Source organism: Copadichromis virginalis, linkage group LG23, assembly GCF_057382275.1.
Source record: "Copadichromis virginalis isolate Kocher_CV1m ecotype Utaka linkage group LG23, C_Virginalis_male_GT1.1, whole genome shotgun sequence".
Lineage (NCBI taxonomy): Eukaryota > Metazoa > Chordata > Actinopteri > Cichliformes > Cichlidae > Copadichromis > Copadichromis virginalis.
The window spans coordinates 1,625,360-1,647,442 of NC_140639.1; the positions used below are offsets into that span (position 1 = coordinate 1,625,360).

At 43.4% G+C, this 22,083-nt stretch overlaps 2 protein-coding genes across 5 annotated transcripts in view; one reads left to right on the top strand and one right to left on the bottom strand.

The window, feature by feature from the left end:
- Nucleotides 1-4,116: 4,116 nt before the first annotated feature.
- ncln (nicalin) lies at nucleotides 4,117-18,945 on the top strand. Of its 4 annotated transcripts, none has more exons than XM_085450036.1 (15): nucleotides 4,117-4,570; nucleotides 5,174-5,364; nucleotides 6,701-6,842; nucleotides 6,922-7,016; nucleotides 10,604-10,684; nucleotides 10,858-10,961; nucleotides 13,621-13,709; nucleotides 13,881-14,020; nucleotides 14,121-14,347; nucleotides 14,916-15,003; nucleotides 15,092-15,130; nucleotides 15,337-15,500; nucleotides 15,621-15,674; nucleotides 15,862-15,940; nucleotides 17,038-18,945. In XM_085450036.1, exons 1-15 carry the CDS (start codon nucleotides 4,396-4,398, stop codon nucleotides 17,098-17,100), a joined length of 1,731 nt encoding a protein of 576 aa, XP_085306162.1. In that variant the 5' UTR covers nucleotides 4,117-4,395; the 3' UTR covers nucleotides 17,101-18,945. The 4 variants fall into 4 exon arrangements, with proteins under 4 accessions (XP_085306162.1, XP_085306161.1, XP_085306160.1 ...); XM_085450035.1 differs by having other exon boundaries at nucleotides 4,120-4,570; nucleotides 6,698-6,842; nucleotides 15,340-15,500; XM_085450034.1 differs by having other exon boundaries at nucleotides 4,121-4,570; nucleotides 6,698-6,842.
- Nucleotides 18,402-22,083, bottom strand: part of cers1 (ceramide synthase 1) — a 35,109-nt gene continuing 31,427 nt past the window's right edge. Inside the window, exon 7 of the mRNA XM_085450038.1 lies at nucleotides 18,402-21,752. Coding sequence (XP_085306164.1) covers nucleotides 21,710-21,752 — 43 coding nt within the window. The 3' untranslated portion in view covers nucleotides 18,402-21,709. The remainder of the gene's footprint in view (nucleotides 21,753-22,083) is intronic.

The window sequence follows — 22,083 nt, forward strand, 5'->3', positions numbered from 1 at the left end:
TTAGTTCATAATTCATGTGCTGCTCCTTTTCAACAATGTAAATTTTCTGCCTATTTTTTATTACATGTTCAAAATCAAGCGATCAATCGATCAGTCAAAGAGGAGCCGTCTAATGTGAGGCCAATCACAGCAGCAGTCTGTGAGCGTTTGCAGGGCTAAGAAGGGCGTCTCTTTATGCTTCCTGACAGCCAAGAAACCAGCCAAAGTACACAGTGATGACTGGACAACTAGTTTGACATGAAAAATAAAGACGTGTGATGCACAGTTAGACAATGTGTGTAAATGTGCGATCCTCTATGCTGTTGCATGCTGGGGGAGCAGGCTGAGGGTCGCAGATGCCAACAGACTTAATAAACTGATCCGTAAGGCCAGCAATGTTGTGGGGATGGAGCTGGACTCCCTCAAGGTGGTGTCGGAGAGGCGGATGCTGTCCAAGATAAAGACAATGTTGGATAACACCTCCCACCCACTCCATGACATGCTGGTCAGTCACAGGAGCTCGTTCAGTGAGAGACTGAGATTACCGAAAAGCACCACTGAACGACACAGGAAATCATTCCTGCCTGTGGCCATCTCCCTGTACAACGCATCCACTTAACACACTGTTTACTGCTACAACTACACATGTTTCTTTTCCAAATATTTATTTATGAGTGACTTATGTATGTATGTATGTATATATATGTATATATTGTACTATTCTTAGTTAGCGTATTGTCTGTCTTGTCTTAATGTTGGTTTAAAATGGAGCACTGTAACAAAAAATTATTTCCCCCAGGGATCAATAAAGTATTCTGATTCTGATTCTGATTCTGATTAAATGATTTCACCATAATCAAGAATATTTAGGATTAACGCCTGTACAAGTGTATTCCTGGGTGCTACATTAGAAGAAGGCCGTATTTCCATAATAAAACTCTAAGTGCTCAATATGCAGACTAACGAGAAGTCCCTCCTCAGTTAAGCCTCCTCTTGGTGTATAAAGAAGGTAATGTGATTAGACATTGAATATATATATTGAATAAAGTTGGGTTGTAGACAGTGTGACTGCACATATCAGTAAGACTAATATAGGAAGATGGACTTTAGCTACTCCTAAAGCTCCATGAGGCTCACAATGGGCTGTCATATCATGGACCTCTGCACTTATTCTCACATTTATCCATCGGATGGGATCTTGTTGTTTTCCAGGCTTCTGCTCATTAACAAGGGGATTACAGCCGGTGGTGTTTTAAGGGTTGAATGTACCCAGACGAGCTGCTCCGAGGGTTTAGTCAGACAGACCACCATTGTGCCGTAATAGTGGTGTCTGTGTGGGGAACTCTGGCCCGAGAGCGCTCCCCCTTACAGTGTATCTTTGGCATTCTGCAGTGCTGACCTTGTCGTTGAAGCACTTCAGTGTGACCATGTGGTGAGAAAATGACAGCATCCTCTGAGAATGGGACGGGGGGGCTGCTACGTACACAGGCATGCTACACAGAAGTTGCTTACTTACAGCTCGGTAGATAATCTTTCGTTAATCCACCGTACTTACCCCGACACACACACTGACTGCATCTTTTGTGTGGTTTCACAGAGAAAGTGTTTCTCTGTGGCTCGGGGTCGGGAGCAGGGGCCAGACTGATTCAGGACATTCCCAGGAGCACTGGAAGGAAATGAGGACACTGAGCAGTTCATGCAGGGTGTGTTGGGCTGTTGTTGTATCGCTCAGGCTTCAGTAGAGGAAAATGATTATTATTATTTTTTAAGTTTTTGCCAAGGCGACATCAAGAGAAAAACGTGACCGCACACATTTCTGTGCACCAGTGTGTCGGGTGACCGCGCGATAACAGAATGTTATGAATTTTGAGCGATTGGACTCATGTGATGCAGCTGCTGCCATGCCGCTCACGCTCCAGCCACACAAGAACATCACTTTCCTCCACGAACAATTCTCCTTTTCTACTTTTGTCTACAGCGGTTTGTTTTCCTTCAAGCAGGCGGCGGGCCGTGTTAGCGGATCTCCAGATGATCATTTCTCAATAATGCGAAATCATTACAATGAGAGTTTCAACATCCACACTAAATTGGTTTTGTGCTTTGTTTGCTGCCTGCCCTCTCACCAGCCTGGGCATGGATTACTCATACAACAGGAAATAATGACGCCAAGGTCCATTAAGTGGGATGGCAGGACATCATATCAGCATTAATCTCCCACTTAGCAGAGAAGCCCCGGGAGAAAAGGAGAGAGCGATGGAGGGGAGATGAGAGAGGGAGAATATAGCCTTTCCCTATTGTACTGGGGCCTTTAATTTTTATTGTTTTTGTTTTTTTAATTATATAAAACTTCATTAGAAATATCTTTTTGATTTGTCAAATCTGCACCCAAACACGAACACCAATGATTTAATACTCAACATGAAGAGACTTTTGAATCGAACTTTAGTCAAAATAGACAATTCGATTTGACTGGATGCCTTTATTTGATATAAATATTATAAAATGTTCGTTACTGCTGTGCATAATCGAATCATAGAATCTGTTTGCAAAGAGAAACAATACACGATCAGGCGTCACTCTGAGGGAAATCAGGGGGAGGGTAATTATTAGCAGTCTGTAAGATCCTGTGAACAGCAGGTTGTTAATGAATTAAATAAATGTATTATACCTTCCTGTGAAGTAACAAAAAAAAAGCTTGCTAAAATATTTATTTCGTTTACATGTTTTTCTTTTTTTTTTGGGGGGGGGGGGGGGGGGGGTCCTCAGAGGAAGTCTTCTGGTTTTCCATAAAACTGGACAAAAACTCCAATAATGTAGGCCTCACTATAACTATACACATCTGAGCTTGTTTGTAGGCATGAACACCTCAGGAGAAATAGTTGAAATACTCAAATTAGTCATAAATGGTAAATGGCCTGTATTTATATAGCGCTTTACTTAGTCCCAAAGCGCTTCACACTACATTCAGTGGTCCACCCATCCACACACACATATTCACACACTGGTGATGGCAGCTACATTGTAGCCACAGCTGCCCTGGGGCGCACTGACAGTCATACAAGTCATACAAAATCTATAAAATGAATTTCCAGTCAAATTTGACTTACAGTTCAGTGCAAAATTCTTGAGCTACCCCATATTTCTTAATACTTTGGTAGAAAAATGGGAAAAAGCTGCAGAAATGTATTGCTTGCGTATACTAAAATACAGTATATAAGGCTTCTTGAAGGTAATTCAAAGCGCTTCTTTGGATGTTGGCTGCCTTTAGTTCTGTTCTCTGTCAAGATGATCCCAGACTTTGGGTTCATTACTCCGTAAGTTCTGTGACCACGGACATGGACATCAGTGGCTCAGGAAGTAGCACTGGTCCTCTAAAAGGTCAGTGATTTGATTCTCCAGTCTGCATATCAAAGGATGGGAAATCATTTTAATATATCAAACATAAATAAATTATAACCCTGTGTTGCTTCCATCTGAGTATGTGTGCGAATGTTAGCCTTTGTATGAATGTGTGTGAATGGGTGAATGAGGCTTGTAGTAAAAAATGCTTCGAGTGCTCAGTTCACAGGTCCATTTACCATTTCTGACGGGGCTTCAGTGAAGAGTATCAAATGAATGAGCAGATGCATCATTCAGGTCCTGTATCAGGTCTTGGTTGGATTTCTTTTTTCCATTTCAAAGACATGACTTTCATTTCTTCTGCAAATAGTTTTTAGGCCCACTCCTTCTTTTCTTCTCCATTTGTACAGTTTTCATGGCTGTTTTTTTAAGGAAACACTGCACACAATGCTGAGGTATGCCAAGTTGTCAGCTAAAAGGTCTTTGGGAATGACTTTGTTGATACAAAAATACAATTTTATGTCAGTCAAACTGTCTTTGGCCTTTTTTTGTGGATTCAACGAAAGAAATGGAAACAAATGATTTGAAGTGCTTAAAGATACAATTTAAAGTCGGCTCTTTGCTAAGTTTTGTGTTATGTGTAGACACAACACTGATTCTCGAGTTAGTGCTTTTGCATGCTTCAGCATGATCACGCAGGGATTCTTCTGGTTTCCATGGTGCATAGCGCCATCTGGTGGTAGTAAATAATTTACAGTTCTTCCGTTATGGTTGTCCTACACGATCCCTGAAAGACCCATAATTTAACTCAGTCTAAAATAAGAAATTATCGATTGACTATTGTAAATAAAAAATAACATGTCTCTTATTGTTTACTGGGCACTTTAGCAAATCGGTTTAATGAAAAAACAAAAAACAGCGGCGTCAGACTCGTCGGTTTCCCGTCCAGAGGTCGTCCAACTGCCCGCCTGATCAGAAGTGGCTTCGGTTGCGGTTGGCTGGCTGTCAGTCTGTGGGAGCGGTGACAGCTCAACGGGTCGTTTTATCTTTAGCTTTGTGCCCAATACAGTCGCCACAATGTTTGAGGAAGCCAGCGAGGTGTTCGATAACATGTTTAAATCTTCGTTTCCCCTCACCTTCATCGTCTTCATCCCGGCGGTGCTGATCCTGGTGTCTCCGCTCCCGGCCGAGGCGTCGCACGAGTTCACGGTGTACCGCATGCAGCAGTACGACCTACAGGGACAGCCGTACGGTAAGGGGGCTGCTTCTTTAGCCTGCTTGTCACAAAAAAGCAGACGTCCCTGCGTGAAGTTGGTGAGACTGGGCTCAGTGTCCGACACCAGTTAGCCTTGCTGTCATACACAGTAAGCGCCCAATTTCCTGAAGCGGAGTTTCAATGACAACAGGCTGCTAATGTAGCTTAGCATAAGCTAGCTCATTTCCCCATGGCCCAAGCAGGAGCCAGGCTCCTTTAAATAATGCAACCAGAGCTCAGAGCTGAAGACGTATCCTCATTTAGTACGTTTAATGATTTTAACTTAAATGTGAGAGGCGCAAAACCCTGGCAGGCCGTTGCTCCTCAAATTGATAACTAGCTGGATGAGTGAATGACCTGTAGGGCTGTATAACATGTACACTGAAGAGTGACTGAGGAGATGAAGGGTGTCTTAAAGGGATTCCTCTGTCTAGTATCTGTGGCAGAAATAAGTAAATAGCAGCTGTCAGCCTTGACAAATAGTTCACCACTCCAAGGTCTGTGCCAAGCAGCTTTTTTCACCCTCAGCATCCCTGTGTTGAAAGATTAGTTTCAGGTCTCACTCAGTGCTGCTCCAAACCTTGTGTCTTGTGTCCTCAGGTACCAGGAATGCCATCCTGAACACGGAGGCCCGTACTGTGGAGGCAGAGGTGCTAAGTCGTCGCTGTGTAATCATGCGGCTGGCGGACTTCTCCTATGACAAGTACCAGAAAGCCCTGCGCCAGTCAGCGGGGGCTGTGGTCATCATCCTGCCAAGGAACATGTCTGCTATGCCGCAAGACATAGTGCAGGTAGCGTGCCAGTCTGTAACACCACAATCCACTATCGCATGCTTCTTCATTTTCAGTTCAGTGCTGTGTTGGTTTCCACGGTGGGTTTAGTATATAGTGAAGTCAGAGTTTATTTCTATAGCACATTTTAAACAAGTTGACCCAATTGCTCCACAGGTTATGCAAAATATACACTCTGCATGAGGTTCAGCGCACGTTCCTTTGACTGTTTCCAGGTTGATTGTTCTTTCATATTAAAGGTACTGTGTTAGGTTTGAATCCAGTCAAGGCCACACGATCAGACTTCAAAGGCTGAAGTTTTGGGATTGCGTTTGCACCGTAGCACCTTTTGGCCCATCATTCTTTTTAATTTAGTGAAGCTGTGGTTTTGCTGGCCAGAGTGCTTTTGTTTCAATCAGGGCAGGTCGCAGTCACATTTATGACAAGCCCGTCTGATTTGTATATTATTGGCTTATTTTAGTAACTCTGGTGTTTGTTTTTACATAATCGTCGGCCATTTTTTTAATGAAAATTCACTAAAGCAAAGAGAAATATATAAGCCTACCCTGTCCTAATAAAAGCTCTGCTACCATTGAGTGAGTCATCACTGATTTCGTTAGTGTGCGCTATAATTTATTGCATTACAACAGCAGGTAAGCTACTTTGTGCTCACAGATTTAGTTTATATTTATAATTTGCAGAAGATATGACCAAGTAAGGCATCAGGTCTTGAGAGAAAAATGTGCTCTTGATGGTTGTATTAAGACATTTCAGAACGTGTGGCTTACACGTTTACATCGCAGGAAGGCACAAATGCAGACACACCCAGTGTTGACATTTTTTTATGCATAGTATATTTTTTCCCTTTCTGCTGCTAATAGTCTGCACAGAGATAAAACTAAAGCATAATTTTACAGCAGTAAGTGCCATGCTCGAGGGCACCTCAGTTGTGATAGGAACAGGAAGGCAGTTGTTTTTTTTGACAGCACCACCCCTTTGAGCTGTTTTTGACGGGTTTCTTTGCACCATATAAGCCTGAGCGTGTGCTGTGTTCCTGTGTTCATGCTTTACATCTTGTGACTAATTAAACCTCCCACTTCACGCGTGGGAATCTTCTGGAAAAGGAGGGACGTATAGTAGTAGTAGGCATTTGATGTGTTATGTTAAACTAATTAACATGTCTGGTGAATTGTTATCTGCACAGATTTTTGTTACACAGCTCTGTAAATGTGTAAAGCAGTTTGCTGCTTCCGCCCATCATTTGTTCTTCTCGGCGCTGGCAGAGATGAAGCGGTTGAGTCACATTTCCTTCCCTTTTATTAACTCTGCTGTCCTCGACCGTGTCTCCCGGTAGCAGTTCATGGAGTTGGAGCCTGAGATGTTGGCTACTGAGACCATCGTCCCCGTCTACTTCGCCATGGAGGATGACGAGCTGCTGTCTATCTACACACAGACCCTGACCTCCTCATCCTCACAGGGCTCCTTATCAGCGGCCGAAGGTAGAGAACCTGCTGATGATGTGTATGATTTTAAACGTCACGTTTTAGATTTTTATAATGTTTTTTGTGCTTTCTCTAGTCCTGCTGCATACGGCCACAGCCAACGGCTTTCAGATGGTGACCAGTGGAGCTCAGAGCAAAGCCGTCAGTGACTGGGCCATCACCAGTTTAGAGGTGAGCCACATTACAAACTGATTGGATGTTCATTTATCTTTTCTGATTTCATCCTTGTGTTGTTCCTTGCCAGACTTTGGCGGTGGATAATGCTCCTGCTTTACAGCCATATGTTAACCATACTTACCTCTGTAACAACTGATCCATGAGATAATTGCCAGAGTGTTTACTGCGCCTTATGACAAATAAAAAAAGGAGAAATTAGATATCAGTTATATGCATTTTAATTTGCTTTATGTTTTAGTTTGTTGCTCACAGTTAGTTTATATAAAAATATATATTTGGGGAGGTTGGGGTTTAAAAAAGTCACGTTGATGTAGAAGTCTAAAAAGCTCATGTAGCAGATATGACACCATTACTAGAGGTGGGAACATCCCATAATACACTATTATTTTTTATATTTTGTTATGCTGAATATTGCAATAACATATATGTGAGTTATCAGCTTTTTTCAACTGCAAACGATGTGCTTAAAGGTAAACTTTATCAATAACTTTTATCTTACTGGATAAAACAAATAACTCAAAAATTATTTATGCAAAATGAGATCATCGAGCACACAAACGCTGTCATTAAATCCAACCATAACTGAAATCAGTTTGCGATCGAATACGGTCATTCGATTTGTTTCTGATCATCACAAAGACACAAATGCAGAAAGTTTCCAGATTCATGTTTAACTGTTACATTTGCACCCAGCAACGTTCCTCTGTGGTGCATGAGGTGGGTCCTCTTGTTCTTGTGTTTTAATTCATAAAATATTTAATGTCCCCTGTGTAAATACAATATTACCACACAAAATACTGCAATACTATGCTGTATCGTGTTTTCCCCCCCACCTCTAATATTTAGATTGCAGGGACCTCCAGTGTAAGATTACAGTTTCCATGTTTGCTACGTGTGTGTTACTTCCAGTAACACTTCCACCACATGGTCAGTTGTCATTGTTGTCATTGCTGTTGTATCTTAGTCACTATTGTAAACTCTGTGTAGGATACCTGCATGTTCATGTCAGGTAGATGTAAAGTATTAGGTGGCTCCACAGTGTCGCCGTTTACACGCTTGTTTGACAAATGTCGCTCCCGGGAGAAGAGACGGATCCCTTTGGCAGTCCTTTGTGAATAAGGAAAAGTAGCTTCATGTATGTTAGAATATTACAGCCTTTTTGGAAGATAATTTTTTTGTCTACAGCCAAAGCAGTACGGTGGTTACGACTATGTTTTACATAATGAAGGGTCACAGTTTTGTTTGGATCGTTTCTCTGAGAGCTTTTGAAGGCGTTTTCGTCCTACGGTGAACACGAGGAAAATCAACTGAGTGAAATGAAACGCGGTTTAATTTACTCATTGGGAACATGGTGCTTGATTCTACTCATTGGTCTCTTAAATGTTGCCAAGGCGAGTTGTGTTAATTAGTATTTTTGTTTTCATAAAAAACACTAATACATAACAAAAACCTATTCAGAGGATTTTCTCTCTGCTTTGAGGTGGAACCTGCTGCTGCCTGAAGCTCTGACTGTTGGTTTAGTGTTTTGTGTGCGACTTCTGAATATGTGGGTGGGCTTAAACTCCTGAACGAGAAACAGTCGAGCAGGTCAAAAGCTGTGGATTTACTCAGCAGGGATTACTCTGACTCAGTGTTTCTGGATGGGAAATAATTCAAAGAGTTCTTACAATAAACTGCAGTTTTAAACTGCTTGGCGCTGTTTGACTTTAGGTACTTGTGTGTAGAGCGATATGACCAAAACCTCATCTCCCGATATCAGACATCTATCGTCCGATAACGATGTAAATCACAAAAATGTAACATTTTCTGTAAATTCTGTGAATCTCGGGCAGCTCGACTTGCGTGAAGTGTTTCCAGCTGCGCGTCATGTAGCTGGAGTCGAGGGTTTTAACCGATGCTGAAACGATGCATTTTTAGACATAAGTTGTAACGGCGCCGTTTTCTTTGTGAGTATTTATTACACGGCGTGCTGCGGGGAAAAGCCTGTTCTAACGTTTGAGTCTAAGATCTATTTTTTAGCACCTGGCGGCTCTTTTTTACTTCTCATCTGTAAATAATCTGCATCTTTCACGTGATTCAGTTTATTTTGAAAAGTCTCAACAGGATCTTGAGCTTTATTGTGAAAGGTTTATGTGGAACATAAACAAGCGGATACGCGATGGCGTTACCGTCGTTGTTGCTAATGACAACGCATAAAAACAGGCGCTTGTCTGTCCGTAGTGTGGTTATATCAAATATAAGAGAAAGAGAGAACTTTAAGAAATTAATATAAACACTACAGTGACATCAGAACCATGAACAAATATTGCTGTAAACAGTTTATTTTGTGACACCACGAAACAAACGACAGCGTAAAATGAAACGACAGACGCTTTTATATCGTCATCAGATATATATGGTTATATCGAACAGCCCTACTCATGTGTAAATAGGTGATGATGAAGAAGAATAACTGTAACACTGCTAAAAACTGCTAAAACACATGATCATATCTTTTGCTCTCAGCACATTAATTTGCCAAAATAGACTGAACGCAATGAACAAAGTCATTGATTTTGACTGTTAGCATAAATAAATATTCTAATAAAAGCACTTTGATTAAAGGCTGCATGTGTTTTAGTCATTACATTTTTTTTCAGGTTTCTTCCTGTTTTTCCTGCCCGCTGTTGCCAGGTGTTGGCGCATAAGTGGGTCATGTGATTGCTGGACTGTTGTTGAGAATCAACACTCTAAATTAATAAAATATTCATAAAATAATAAAATAAATATGTATAAATAAAATTGAATTGTTTTCTTTTAAACATGTAAATATAAATAAAAGAATACAGAACAAAAAACATAAATGAATGAATAACAATTCATGTTATTTAAAATTTACACGCTCAAAATGAATCTGAAGGCTTTGTCATCTGTCCTGCACAGTTCACAAGAATCTCTCCTCCTCCGAGAGTGGTCGTCAGATTTTAATGAAACAACAAGATTAGTTTGTCCTTGACTCTTAGTCTGTAAAGTCGGGACACTGATGGGAGCAAGACTTTACATTAGAGTAACCTTTGAACTGTATCAGACGAGTGCGTTGATGTTGTGATGTCCAAATGGACAGAAGCTGTGTTTGCCTGAGAGTTTCATGGACTATCTCAGTACCACAAACTCACCCCTTTGTTAAAAGAAAGAAAAATATTAGTTGTTTATGATCTTGAACAGAATGACTGCAGTTAGTGTGTACTCATATTTAATGAAACCTCTGTAGGGGATGCTTATCTCTGAACTCGCTTTACTCTAATTGGAGATAATTTATGTGAATTTCAGGAGCACATGTCACTCCATCCTCTGCTCTCTTTTAATAAATGTAGGCGCGGCCCTGCTGGTGAAAGGTGAAGATTAGAGCTGATGCAGCCTTTAAGTACATTATATTGACTAAAAACAGTCATTTTGAGCTTTGTGTTAAAAAAGCGCTTCAGTCTGACTGCAGAGGATCAGCAGATTAGCAGAAGAGTGGAATTAACTGAACACAGTGAGATTGTTTTCTGTTCCTCTTTTATTCTCAGCGTGATATAACGGCTGAATCTGTTTGCTCACAGGGCCGTCTGGCTGGAGTTGGAGGAGAGGACCTCCCCACCATCGTGGTGGTGGCTCATTACGACTCCTTTGGTGTTGCTCCGGTATGCTTCTTTTTTCCTAACTCGGTCATCACTGACAACTTGGACACAGTCAGGGGGTTTGTCAGGAAATATCTCCAGGATTTGCTGAAGTAGGAGAGGTTATATTTGTGGAGAGCTGGTCAAAAAAGAGAAAATAGGGCAGCAAAGTAATCAGCCTGTGCTCTGTTGTGTAGTGGCTGTCATATGGAGCAGACTCAAACGGCAGTGGAGTGTCCATGTTACTGGAACTGGCCCGACTCTTCTCCAAACTCTACACCTACAAGAGGACGCACGCTGCGTGAGTAACAACGATCACGTTACGATTCTTTCTGATCATTTGTGCCTCAGGTAGCACCGTGGTGCGATGTCTTTAAGCTAGACGTCGCGCTGAAGGTCTGTTCTGCCCCTGCGTTCACAAACGCATGAACTCGAGTGACATTCGTAATCCATACGGTTTAATATGATGTCAGCTATAACAGCTTCCGCTCTTCTGGCAAAGCTTTCCACGGGGTTTAAGAGTTTTGTCAAGAATCCCCCAAACTGTTCTTTCAGAAGCATTTTTGTGAGGTCAGACACTGATGTTGGCTCCGCTCTAATTCATCCCAAAGGTGTTCTGTCGGGTTGAGGTCAGGACTCCACGCTCGCTCATCCGTGTCTTTGTGCACTGGTGTGCAGTCATGTTGGAACAGGAAGGGGTCGTCCCCGAACTGTTTCCACAAAGTTGGGAGCATGAAATGGTCCAAAGTATGCTGAAGCATTAAGAATTCCTTTCACAGGAACTTCTCACATCTTACATAAAGGGCGAGCCCTTTTCCCTTTTCCCACTCCAGAGAACAAGTGTCCGCTGCTCCAGAGTCCAGCGGTGCTTTGCTTCACGCCAACACTTTGCATTGTGCTTGGTGATGAAAAGTAAGATGATTGAGCTGCGTCACTTCTGTCTGCCGTTTATTTACTTTGTGGCAAAATGTCGAGGAAAAGTGCCGAGTTTTATCTGAAGCTTGTACCACTGATATTAATCTTTAATAACTGTCAAAATTGAGAGGAAACCAAAACCACTGCTGTACAATGCTCTCTGCCGGCTTAGTTGAATTGGTCACATGACTGCATCAAATGACTAAAATGCTTTTGAAAGCCTCCGTTTACGCTGTCCACACCGCGACGCGAAACCGGCGCTTTCCAATTTATCCACTTTGAAGAGCGTTTTCAAAAAACGCCGTCTCAGTGTGGCTGGAAGGCCAAAACGGAGAGAAGAAGACGGGTTTTCAAACAAAAACATATCAGTGTGGACGTCTGCGCTCTATGATTGTCGTTCCAAATCACTTCTGCTTCACTTCAGCTGTCTCGGTGCAACGCTGGAGTTCACTGAGATCCTTTCACACGTTTGTAGGAGCGGTCTGCATGACTTTATACATCTGTGGCCATGAAAGTGATGTGAACGCCTGAGTCCAGTGACTTGGATGGGTCAGTGAATACATCTGCAGCAAAGTGTATATGAGAAAACAGACGTAGCATTGATCGCTGACCTCAGTAGTTCATGTGAACATAAGCCAGAGTCTGTTTGTTATGTCTGTTATGGTCAGGCTGCTTCTTGAGGACTGTATTGAATTATCTTTGCACTCGGCTGAGATAACGAGCACATCTGACCGTGTTAAACACTCAGAGTGGTCACTAATATCCTGATATGGTGTGTCTGAAAGTACTTAACAGCAGAGGAAGTGAAAGAAATCACTTGTTAAAGACTGTGAAAGTGGACTTTACCATAAGTGCAGCGTTGGCACTGCTGTAGGTCTTATATAAGATGGATGTAGTAAGTGATGGCATCCGTCAATGGTTTTTAATTGGAGCTGAACTGAAGCCTAGAGATTGGCTTCATCATCATTTTTTCCCTGCTGGAGCCAAGTGCGATCAAACATGGGAAGCTGTGTTATTACACAACAACCAAATCAAAACGATGTGACTGCAGGGCTGCGCTTAGCTCCAACTAAACTCCATCAGATGCTTATTTACAGTAAAAGAGATGTGCTGAGCATCTCACTTCAGCTGATTGGGTAATGCCTCCTCAAAGTAATTTACACAAACACAGTATAGATTTGAATTTAAGGACCCTCCTGACATCACTGTAGTCAGTCCAAGCCACATATACTGTCAGTCTAATTTTATTCCTATTTATGGATATTATGGAAACGAGGGTGACACATGACTGGTAATCTGTGTTGTCTTGTTTTATTGAAAATCTGTGAATTTCTCTGTTATTTTGACCATTTGTTGAACGACCACAAGCACTCAGGAGATTTAGATTTGATCGATTGTTATTTCTATAGCCCCGAATCACAACAACAGCTGCCTCACGGCGCTTCATAACAATCAATTTACCCACTCTGAACAATCACTCGGCAACAATGGAAAAGAAACAGGAAGAAACCTTCGGCACAGGCTCAGGGAGGGACGTTCAGACATGCAGTGGAGGAGAGATTGATTTAGTTTGTTCGTTGTTATTTGTGCTTCTTCCACTTTAGCCTCAATTTCAAGTTGTGGTCGTTGCACTTTAGATAAAACTCGTTGGACATTTGCGTCATTTTAGAAAAACCTTGTTTTTTATTTTCCGTAGGCGCCATAATTACAGGCTGCATCATTTAAACACCACATTCTGTTGCTGACCATGTGTTTACAACCACAGTGATGGCTGCTTCCAGCCGGATAAGACGCCATGTCTCAAAGCTTAAAAGTGTGCTTAGAAGGCACCGCCCACACCATCACATCACCACCAATCACACAAAGGCAGGGCAGATCCATTCTTTCATGTCACATCAGCTTGAAGCATTTTGGACATTCCCCTCTGGGCTCCCATCTCTGATTGGATTGATTTGTTGCCATGTGATTGGCTGTTTAGATGTTTGCAGTGAGTGCATATACCAATATTGCAGAAACCTCTCATGTGTGAATCGTGCTGTGTTCAGGTACAACCTGCTGTTCTTTCTGTCCGGCGGAGGAAAGTTTAACTACCAGGGCACCAAACGCTGGCTGGAGGACAATTTAGACCACACAGGTATCGTTCAGCAGTCTCACACAAACCCTGCAGCATTCATGCGTCCATAATCCACATTTCAACAGCAAGTTAATAAAAACATATTTTATAATTATTGAATGTAGTTTGTAGTATTTTTAGTAGTAATGTGTTTAAAAGCTGGTTACATCTGTTGTCTCTTCTTCCCGTCAGACTCCAGTCTGCTGCAGGATAACGTAGCCTTTGTGTTGTGTCTGGATACTTTGGGGAACGGAGACTCTCTGCACCTCCATGTGTCCAAACCTCCCAAAGAGGGAACCCCTCAGTATTCCCTTCTGAAAGAGCTGGAGGCGGTAAGAAGTCACAGACTCGATGAGTCTTGGAGCAGCTTAGACGGATCACCTTTCTTCTTACACCCAAAGCAGAGGTTACATTCTTCTGTCTTCCTCCCAGGTGGTTGCGAGTCAGTATCCAGAGGTCAAGTTCTCCATGGTCCACAAGAAAATCAACCTGGCTGACGACATGCTGGCGTGGGAGCACGAACGTTTTGGGATCCGCCGCCTGCCCGCCTTCACTCTGTCCCACCTGCCCTCGCACCGGCTGGCTCAGCGCTCCAGCATCATGGACGTGCGGTCAGTGTCCCCCTCCTCTCGCCACGGAGCGGGAGAGCCCCCTGCTGGGTGGGTTCATTACTGCAGTTTCTTGAATCACCAAAAAATAGTGTTTCCATTCCAGCTGCCGGTCATGAGCTGTGGTCAGATTCTTGTTTTGTTGATGTTTTTGCTCAGGAAGGTTGTGACTGAAATGGTCGTTATGATGAGATGGTCATGTTCTTTAAACTGCCGTTAACATCGATGCACCGTCTACATAACCTGTATTTCTTTTTTGTTTTTACTCCATTTGCTTTATTTGATGATATTTTCCACCAAGATTCAGGAAAATCTTAGCAAAGGCATCATCTAGATGGTCTTTTTTACTCTGCAGACAGGCAGGACTTTTCCATGCTGTCAATAATGTTTATGATGTTTAATCTAAACGAGGTTGTAAGGAGTCAGGAGAGTCGTTTCCTCTCCTGTAGCTGTCGATTTGTCTTTTCTCTGTGAGCGAGCATCTTCTCAGACTTCCTACGTCTCAGCCTGTCTGTGTGTGAAAACAGACGCTCTGTGATCAGCTCCCTGGTTTCTGCTCTTCGCCTCGGACGACTTCCTGTCGTCTAACTGTCTGCAAACTCGTATTTGTGTCTTACAGGCCTCACGTAGATGTGAAGAAGCTCAGCAGGAACACCAAGCTGGTAGCAGAGGCTCTGGCGAGGGTCGTCTACAACCTCACAGAAAAGGTCTAAACAGCAATTTTTAAAAAGGTTTAAACCGATGAAGATTGTAGGCACTGTGATGCTAATGTGACCTGTTTCTTTAAACTTAAAGGCAGCACCTGGAGACCTGCAGATTTTCACTGAGCAGATGGTACGTCACCTGTCTGTCCTGTTACATCATCATCCGAGTCGCACGCCTCCCTGGAACCTGATTCATTTTATTTTCCTAAAACATACACAGTGCAGCAGATAACTTGATTTTTAGTTCTGAATCTGGATTCGTTACATCTTCAGTCTCTCAGCGATCACAGGTGTTGAGCTCACGTGTCTTTTGTAATATGGTCGGTCTCCTACCAGCAGGTGCAGGACGAGCAGCTGTCAGCCGTGGTGGACTGGCTCACGGCGCAGCCCAGAGCTGCTCAGCTGGTGGACAAAGACAGCACCGTGGTGTCCACCCTGGAGTATCACCTGGGACGCTACCTCAAGGATGTCAAAAGACACTACGTCAAAGCTGACAAGAGGTAAAAAAAAAGGAAAAAATCCACACCCGCAGCGATGGGAGGGAGGTTTATTTGATGTATTTCGTAGGTTTTGATCTGTGTCCTCGTCAGCATGTCAGCTCTTCATTCTCTCCTCTTCAGGGATCCAGAGTTTGTGTTTTATGACCAGCTGAAGCAGACGATGAATGCTTACAGGTACGGCTTCAGGGAGCTGGTTTTCTCTGCACAGAGGGGCTTTAAGGCTCCTCGTACCTCTGCAGCTCACAGCTGTGATGTCATAATTATTTTGAAACTTTGTTGCATATGAGATCAAATTCATAAATAAAACATGATGTAGTAACGCTCTCTGCCCCATGTTAAACTTTTCTTTCTCCTCACTCAGAGTGAAGCCCGCTATCTTTGACCTGCTGCTGGCTGTCTGCATCGCAGCCTACCTGGGGATGGTGTATTTGGCTATCCAGGTAAGTGTCACTTTATTCATGATGGCATCGTTTCGACTCATTAGGGGACACTTAACTCTCACATCAGATCCAGGGAACCAAATACTCCAGTCGGGTGATTCACTGAGCACAAAATGATGTAACGAACATCAGCGGAGACGAAAATTAAATTAACCATAAGGGCTTGATTTGATTCACAGTCACAGTTTAGAATCACAGGCTGAATCAGGATGTTGCTGTTTGCACTCCTGACAGTCTGGAGATGAACGCGTTCAGATTTGGATCACTGCTGTGGTGCTGTTTGGTGGATTTGAACACAGTGTTGCATAATGTCCTAAAACGACTGCGTGGGCCCGTCAGTGTCTTTGTCATCCAGGACCTGCAGAGACGCTCTGGGCGCTGTACCCACGTGAGGCCCAACAGCTGCTCTTTCATCCTGGTACCCAGCGGGTTACAAATATGCTCCCCCAGTTATACTGGATTGTGTTGCAGGTGGAATAAAGTTCACCACAGCAGAGACTTTCACATCTCTCACATTTACTCTGTGTGAACGGCTGGTGAAGAAAACGGCGTCCTCCTGTGGCCCCGTCCAGCTCCTCTCATGTTCCCTGGTGTCTCCTCCACACTCTGAGGATCTCTGTTAATTTTCTGTCAAGGCCTCTTTTTGTATAGGACACACCATCTTATTCTTTCGCCTTTTTAAAAGCAAACACTAACAGTGTTAACAAAGAGATCAGGCCTAGATTAACAGATTTATTGCACTTCTCAACAATGCAGCGCCATCTGGTGGCAGACTGCTGCATAACCTTCAGAATACAACAACTTAGCGGCTTTAAGCATCAATTGAAATGGAAAACAATTAGTCAGGTACCGACTACAAGAGCAGCTAGATTAGCCCCAAGGCCAGCTTCAGAATACCCTAACCCAGCGGTCTCCAACCTTTTTTGCGCCACGTACCGGTCCGAGGCCCGGGGGTTGGGGACCGCTGCCCTAACCCACACCTCACCAGGTGTAGTTAGTCGGGCAGTACCTGAAGACGAGTCCACTGCGGAGCTGCAGAGGTCTGCAGAGTGTGTTGGGCTCATGAGACTAACCCTGTTTCTTTTGTCTCTTTGCAGAACTTTGGAGTCCTGTACAGTGTTGTCCGTAGAATCACTCAACCCAAGGCCAAGGCCCACTAAGGCGTGCAGCAGCGTTTACTGCCCCGGACCCTACTGTACCCTTTTTCCTCAAATTCAATAAACTCTAGCCAATAAGACACTGAGGCTGGACCGAGCTGCTGTTGTCACGATGGTTTCCAAACCAGCAGAATCACTTCCGTTTCCTTCGTCCGTAATGCACAAACAATGATGTCAGATCCTGTCTTGCTGCCAACTTTGACCCGTTTGGTCTCATGGACCAGAATAATCAGGAATCATTTCAGTCTCCACAGATGTCTCTGTCATTCATTCAGCGTGGTCACTCATGTTGTTTTTAACCTCTAATGACGGGGGTTAATGTCACAGGTCGTGATGAGATTGGTTGAGATGTCACGTGGCTGCACCGATCGCTCCCCGTCCCTCTTCTCGGCGTACTTCACGAGCCAAACGTCGTGACATCACGTGTTGTCTCAGGCAGCTAGAGGGAGAAGCTGACCGCACAGTTTATCCCAGAATTTCCTTTTGTCAGGAGGGCTGATCACCAGGGAGTCTCTCTAAATATAACGCTCGCACGATCAGCCGCTGACGGTTCGCTGTGTCTGAAATCGTCTAGTGTTGTGTCGAGAGCGACTGGAGCGTTTCCTTTGAGTGAAACCCTCAAACACGAGTACTGTTTACGGACATGACGTCGATCTGTCTAAATGAAATGTGAAGTAGTCTTTAGATCGTATCTCCATGCCTTTAATACAAACCCCGTCACATCATTAATGTAGTTGTGCAGTGATAGTTTTCACTTTGGCGTTTCTGTTTGCTTTTTGTGCCATTTGTTTGTTTCCTGTGACGTGTCGTCTTTGTCTGATTTGCCTTTTTTTAAATCTCCAAACTGATTTAGAGAAACGGTCACGCTGGTGGCACCAGCTGCTCGGAGAGCTTGTTTCAAAATGTCACATGGAGCCATGTTTTGTTTTTCTTCCTTATCTAATCAATAAAATGAGCCCCTCCCCTTTCACCCCTTTTCTAATCAGTAGATGGGACCTTTTGCTGACTTGCAAAAATATGATTTGACCAAATCAGATATTTTTAAATCCTTGCCCTCGTCTTTGCTTTGGGTGAAAAGTGTTAATTTGCTTTTTTAAAAAATGTATTTTCTGTTACCACATGACCTGTGACCCCTCCCCCTCCCAATCAGCAGACCCGTGGAGGGGGAATATGAGTTATAATTTATTAAATGGCTTTGTTTTTGTTTCGTGCACTGAATCTGCTTCATCTGCAACACTTGATCTTTGCAATGAAAGTGAAAACGGTTGTGATTAAAAATAAATGACACATGAAAAACACTCAAATCGTTCTTTACCCATATGTTTTATTTCATGAGAAAAAAGAAACGATAACATTGGCTGAATGGTATTAAAATCGTATTACAAAAAAGCAAGTATGAGGTTTGTTTTTATCAAGTAGTCGTGTTTCAGAAAGTGGCCAGATTCAGTTCAACCTCGGGGGTCATTTGTACATCTTTGTGCATCAAGGGTCCAAAACAAGTTAAAACACATTTGAAATTAAGAGATTTAATTATTCATCCTTCAGTTGCTAAATCCACCTTTTAATTTTGATCTACTGATGAACAATAAAAATAATATTAAATTACAGTGCAGTGCGTAAAAATACCTGCAGGGCTTTTTCTGGCCCTGTCGCTCTGTTAGCGCTCCTCTTTGCTCCCACAGACACTCGCCTCATCAGCTCGGGTGGAAATTTTGGCACAATCAAATCATGACAAAGCTTTGGGTCAAAAACTTTGAGGCAGTCTCTGAAAGTTTGTTTCTGCCACTGAATTTCTTATTTCATCTTTTTGCAATTGAAATTTTGATTAACTCTACTTGCCTTTGTTTTTCAGTGGTGGAAAAAAAGCTTCCATGTTGACCAGAAACAATCTGAACGCCATTTTTGTTGTTTGTTTATTGGGCGAGGACGAAGCTGAGGTGCCGAGATCAACGTGTAATAATCCGCTTACTGCAGCCTCTTAAATAAGGTGACTTCTCAAAGATGCCGTTATACCGATGAGTCTGTGGAAAGTTCCCTTTGTGTCGTCACTCCCTAAAACATTTTTAGTAACTGCGAACCAGCCAACATACCTGAACAACAAAAACACCTGATTGGACCTCATCAGTAAGGTCGCCCTGTCAGTTATGAAGCTTTGGCGACTGTATGCATACAGGGACCAAATACATCCTCATTTTACTTTCCATCACCTGCAACAGGAGGTCCTGTGAGTCCTTCATTCATTCATCATCACTCCCCTAAACATAAGGGAGTGGGGGTGATGAGGTGAGAGCGCACAGCGGGCTCTGCTGCTAACGTCTCGGTCCTGTTTGTGCACTTTAACATCGCGCCCCGATGTTCTTAGTGTGCGCTGATGGGGAGCGATGAGGTCAAGTTCACACGACCTCAGCTGTAAGCCAGTGTTGACAGGATGGTTTTAGTCAACTCTGAGCCGGGGGTGGGCGATGTGGGTGAAATCTGTCATAATGATCATTTTTAATATTCATAATTTGTACTTGCTGATTAAAAACACAATGAGGTTCTGAAGGACAGTAACCAGGGTGGAAGCAGTTAGCACATTGGCTAGTGTTACGCATAACCATACTGCCCACCCCACGAACAGTTACTTGTACAGACATCAGCGCAGTTGTACGAGACGTTTCTGAGAGCGCCACGTCAGGCTTTAGGGGGCGAGTCACACCCGATCCAGGACGTGGATTTTTGAGGGTTTACTGCAGACTTCATTCTGAGCTCATCGGCAAACTACGGATCGTCTCGCCTCACAGCAACATGTCGGATCAACCGTGTCACCTACAGTACAGATGTGTCACCACTACAGTAAAACGAGCGCAAGCCCGCATTCAGATTAAATGGAAGAGGTCGGAGACTAGATCCAGATGTTTGCCACGTAGATGGACAAGCCCCCCCGGTCCCTGAAAATATCCGACCTGGGCTGTCAGATCACGATCAGCGACTCACACGCAGCAGGAAAAACAACGACACATCTGACATACAAACTGCTCTCTCTCAGGAAAAATAACAGCAGCAGATTAAAATAAATCAATGCAGATAATCTGCACCAACAGATACTAAGGAAAAGGAAATAAGTTAGCTCTAACCCCCCCCCCCCCAAACACGATGCGAGCAGCGTGGAAGACACACAAAGCAAAGCGGATCGTCTCGTAGGGACAGACGACATCTGCAGCCTGCTCCAGCAGCACAAGCATGCTGTTCATCCAAACAAGCGCTTGAATTTGATCGAGAAGGTGGAGAAACTGAAATATCCCTTATTTTCTACAGCGGCCGTTCCCACTAAAGTGCGAGCTGGAAACCAGCGAGGGAAAACCGAGGGAACAGTTCCCTTTCACTCGAGTTCAAGTTATTAATATGCTCAAATTAGAAATCATAGAAAAATCTTCCCTTGGGCTGGGGGAAACGTTTCTGGGATATTTGTGTTCGGTGGCCTCGCTGCGCCAAAAACATAGAGAAAACAAACAGATCGCTTTTAGGACGAGTTAGTAAAAACTTCATGATTACACAGCTGTAGGATGTTTCGTGATCATTTCATAGCAGTTCCAAAATCATTCCGATGTCATGCATTTCTGAATTCCATAATCTGCGCATACATAACGTTTTGTTTGTCATCGTTCAGTCTTTCCATGATTATTATTGGCTCCTTTTTTTAGCCGCCACCACCTGAAATCTTTTGATTCTGAAACCCAGTCAATCAAGTCCAGCTATTTGCTGTCATTAAACCAGCTTGTACGCCTTCATGTCAGCGACAGATGCTCTGCGACACACACACACACACACACACACACGAGAACAAATAATTTAAAAAACAAAGCAAATGAACTTTCCGTACAGGAATGACAGGTGGATATTCCTAATGCCTGCGATGGTCAGTACAAGAGAAACAAAAGATTAAAAAACATCCACTTTACACACACACACAGCCTGGTTTTTTGAAATCAAGATAATTGAAAGCAGGCAGCCAGAGCCGCCTGGTCCCAGCCACCGACTTGTGCGATGATATGAAAATCAATACATGTGGTGAAGCGGCCATAAGGCCAGGCAGCCTTTCTCACACCACTGCGCCATGTTTGTTTTTTACCCTTCCTCCTCATATCATAGGTCAGAGAGGACGGGCGGAGGTGTAAGACGGAGGAAGCGATTCATTAGGAATTACTAAATATCTAAATGTCTACAGAACCATTTACTGGCCAAAACCTTTCCTTGCCTGGGCGCTGCGGTGCTGTGCACGGTGCTGCGCAGGGTGCTGTAGGCCCCGCACAACTGTACGCGACAATCACAGTCCAGCTCTCATTCAAACTGCTCGCTTCTACTGAATCTGTCAAATGTAAAGTTAACAAGAGTAAGACAAAAAGTCGGCTGAAATAACATTCACAGTGCTCCAATTAAACCAATCTGGAAACAAAATGACAGCGATGATTTGAAATGTTCTAAAAACAAATACAGAGAGTAAAAAGTCATCAGACGCGATGTTTCCCTTTCAAGATGCTCTTCCTTTAAAACATGCTCCACGCTGAAGGAGGGCGTCTTTGTCTTGCATGTACCAGCAGCCTAGTGCCAGGTGGTGGCGACGGAGGGCCTGTTATAAATGCTTCTCCTTTGTGATCCCGTTCTGCACGTGTTTCCTGGAAAGAAAGCCAGATGGGAGAGAAAGGAGTGAGAATCCTGAGGTGATCAGCAGAAGTGAGACATCAGCAGACACGGGGCATATCAGAAGTGTTCAAGGCCAGGCAGATAAGGACCAAACAGCACGTCCGGGGCTTTCTTACACGAACTCATTTGCCTTTGGGACAGGAGCGCACATCTGATAACTCAGCCTACCTGAGTTAGTATTCAAAATGAGGCTAGTTTTAGACACAGCACAGCAGGGATGCACATGGCAGCCCCTCAGATAACGACATGAACCTATAACCTCAGCTAAAAGTACACTTTGCTTTTTGTCAGCACTTCTTAGTT

Coding starts and splice junctions, on each gene's coding strand:
- ncln (XM_085450034.1), top strand. CDS start 4,396: ATGTTTGAGGAAGCCAGCGAGGTGTTCGATAACATGTTTAAATCTTCG. Junction 15,501..15,620: donor TACGTCAAAGCTGACAAGAG/GTAAAAAAAAAG, acceptor TCTCCTCTTCAG/GGATCCAGAGTTTGTGTTTT. Junction 15,941..17,037: donor TGGTGTATTTGGCTATCCAG/GTAAGTGTCACT, acceptor GTCTCTTTGCAG/AACTTTGGAGTCCTGTACAG.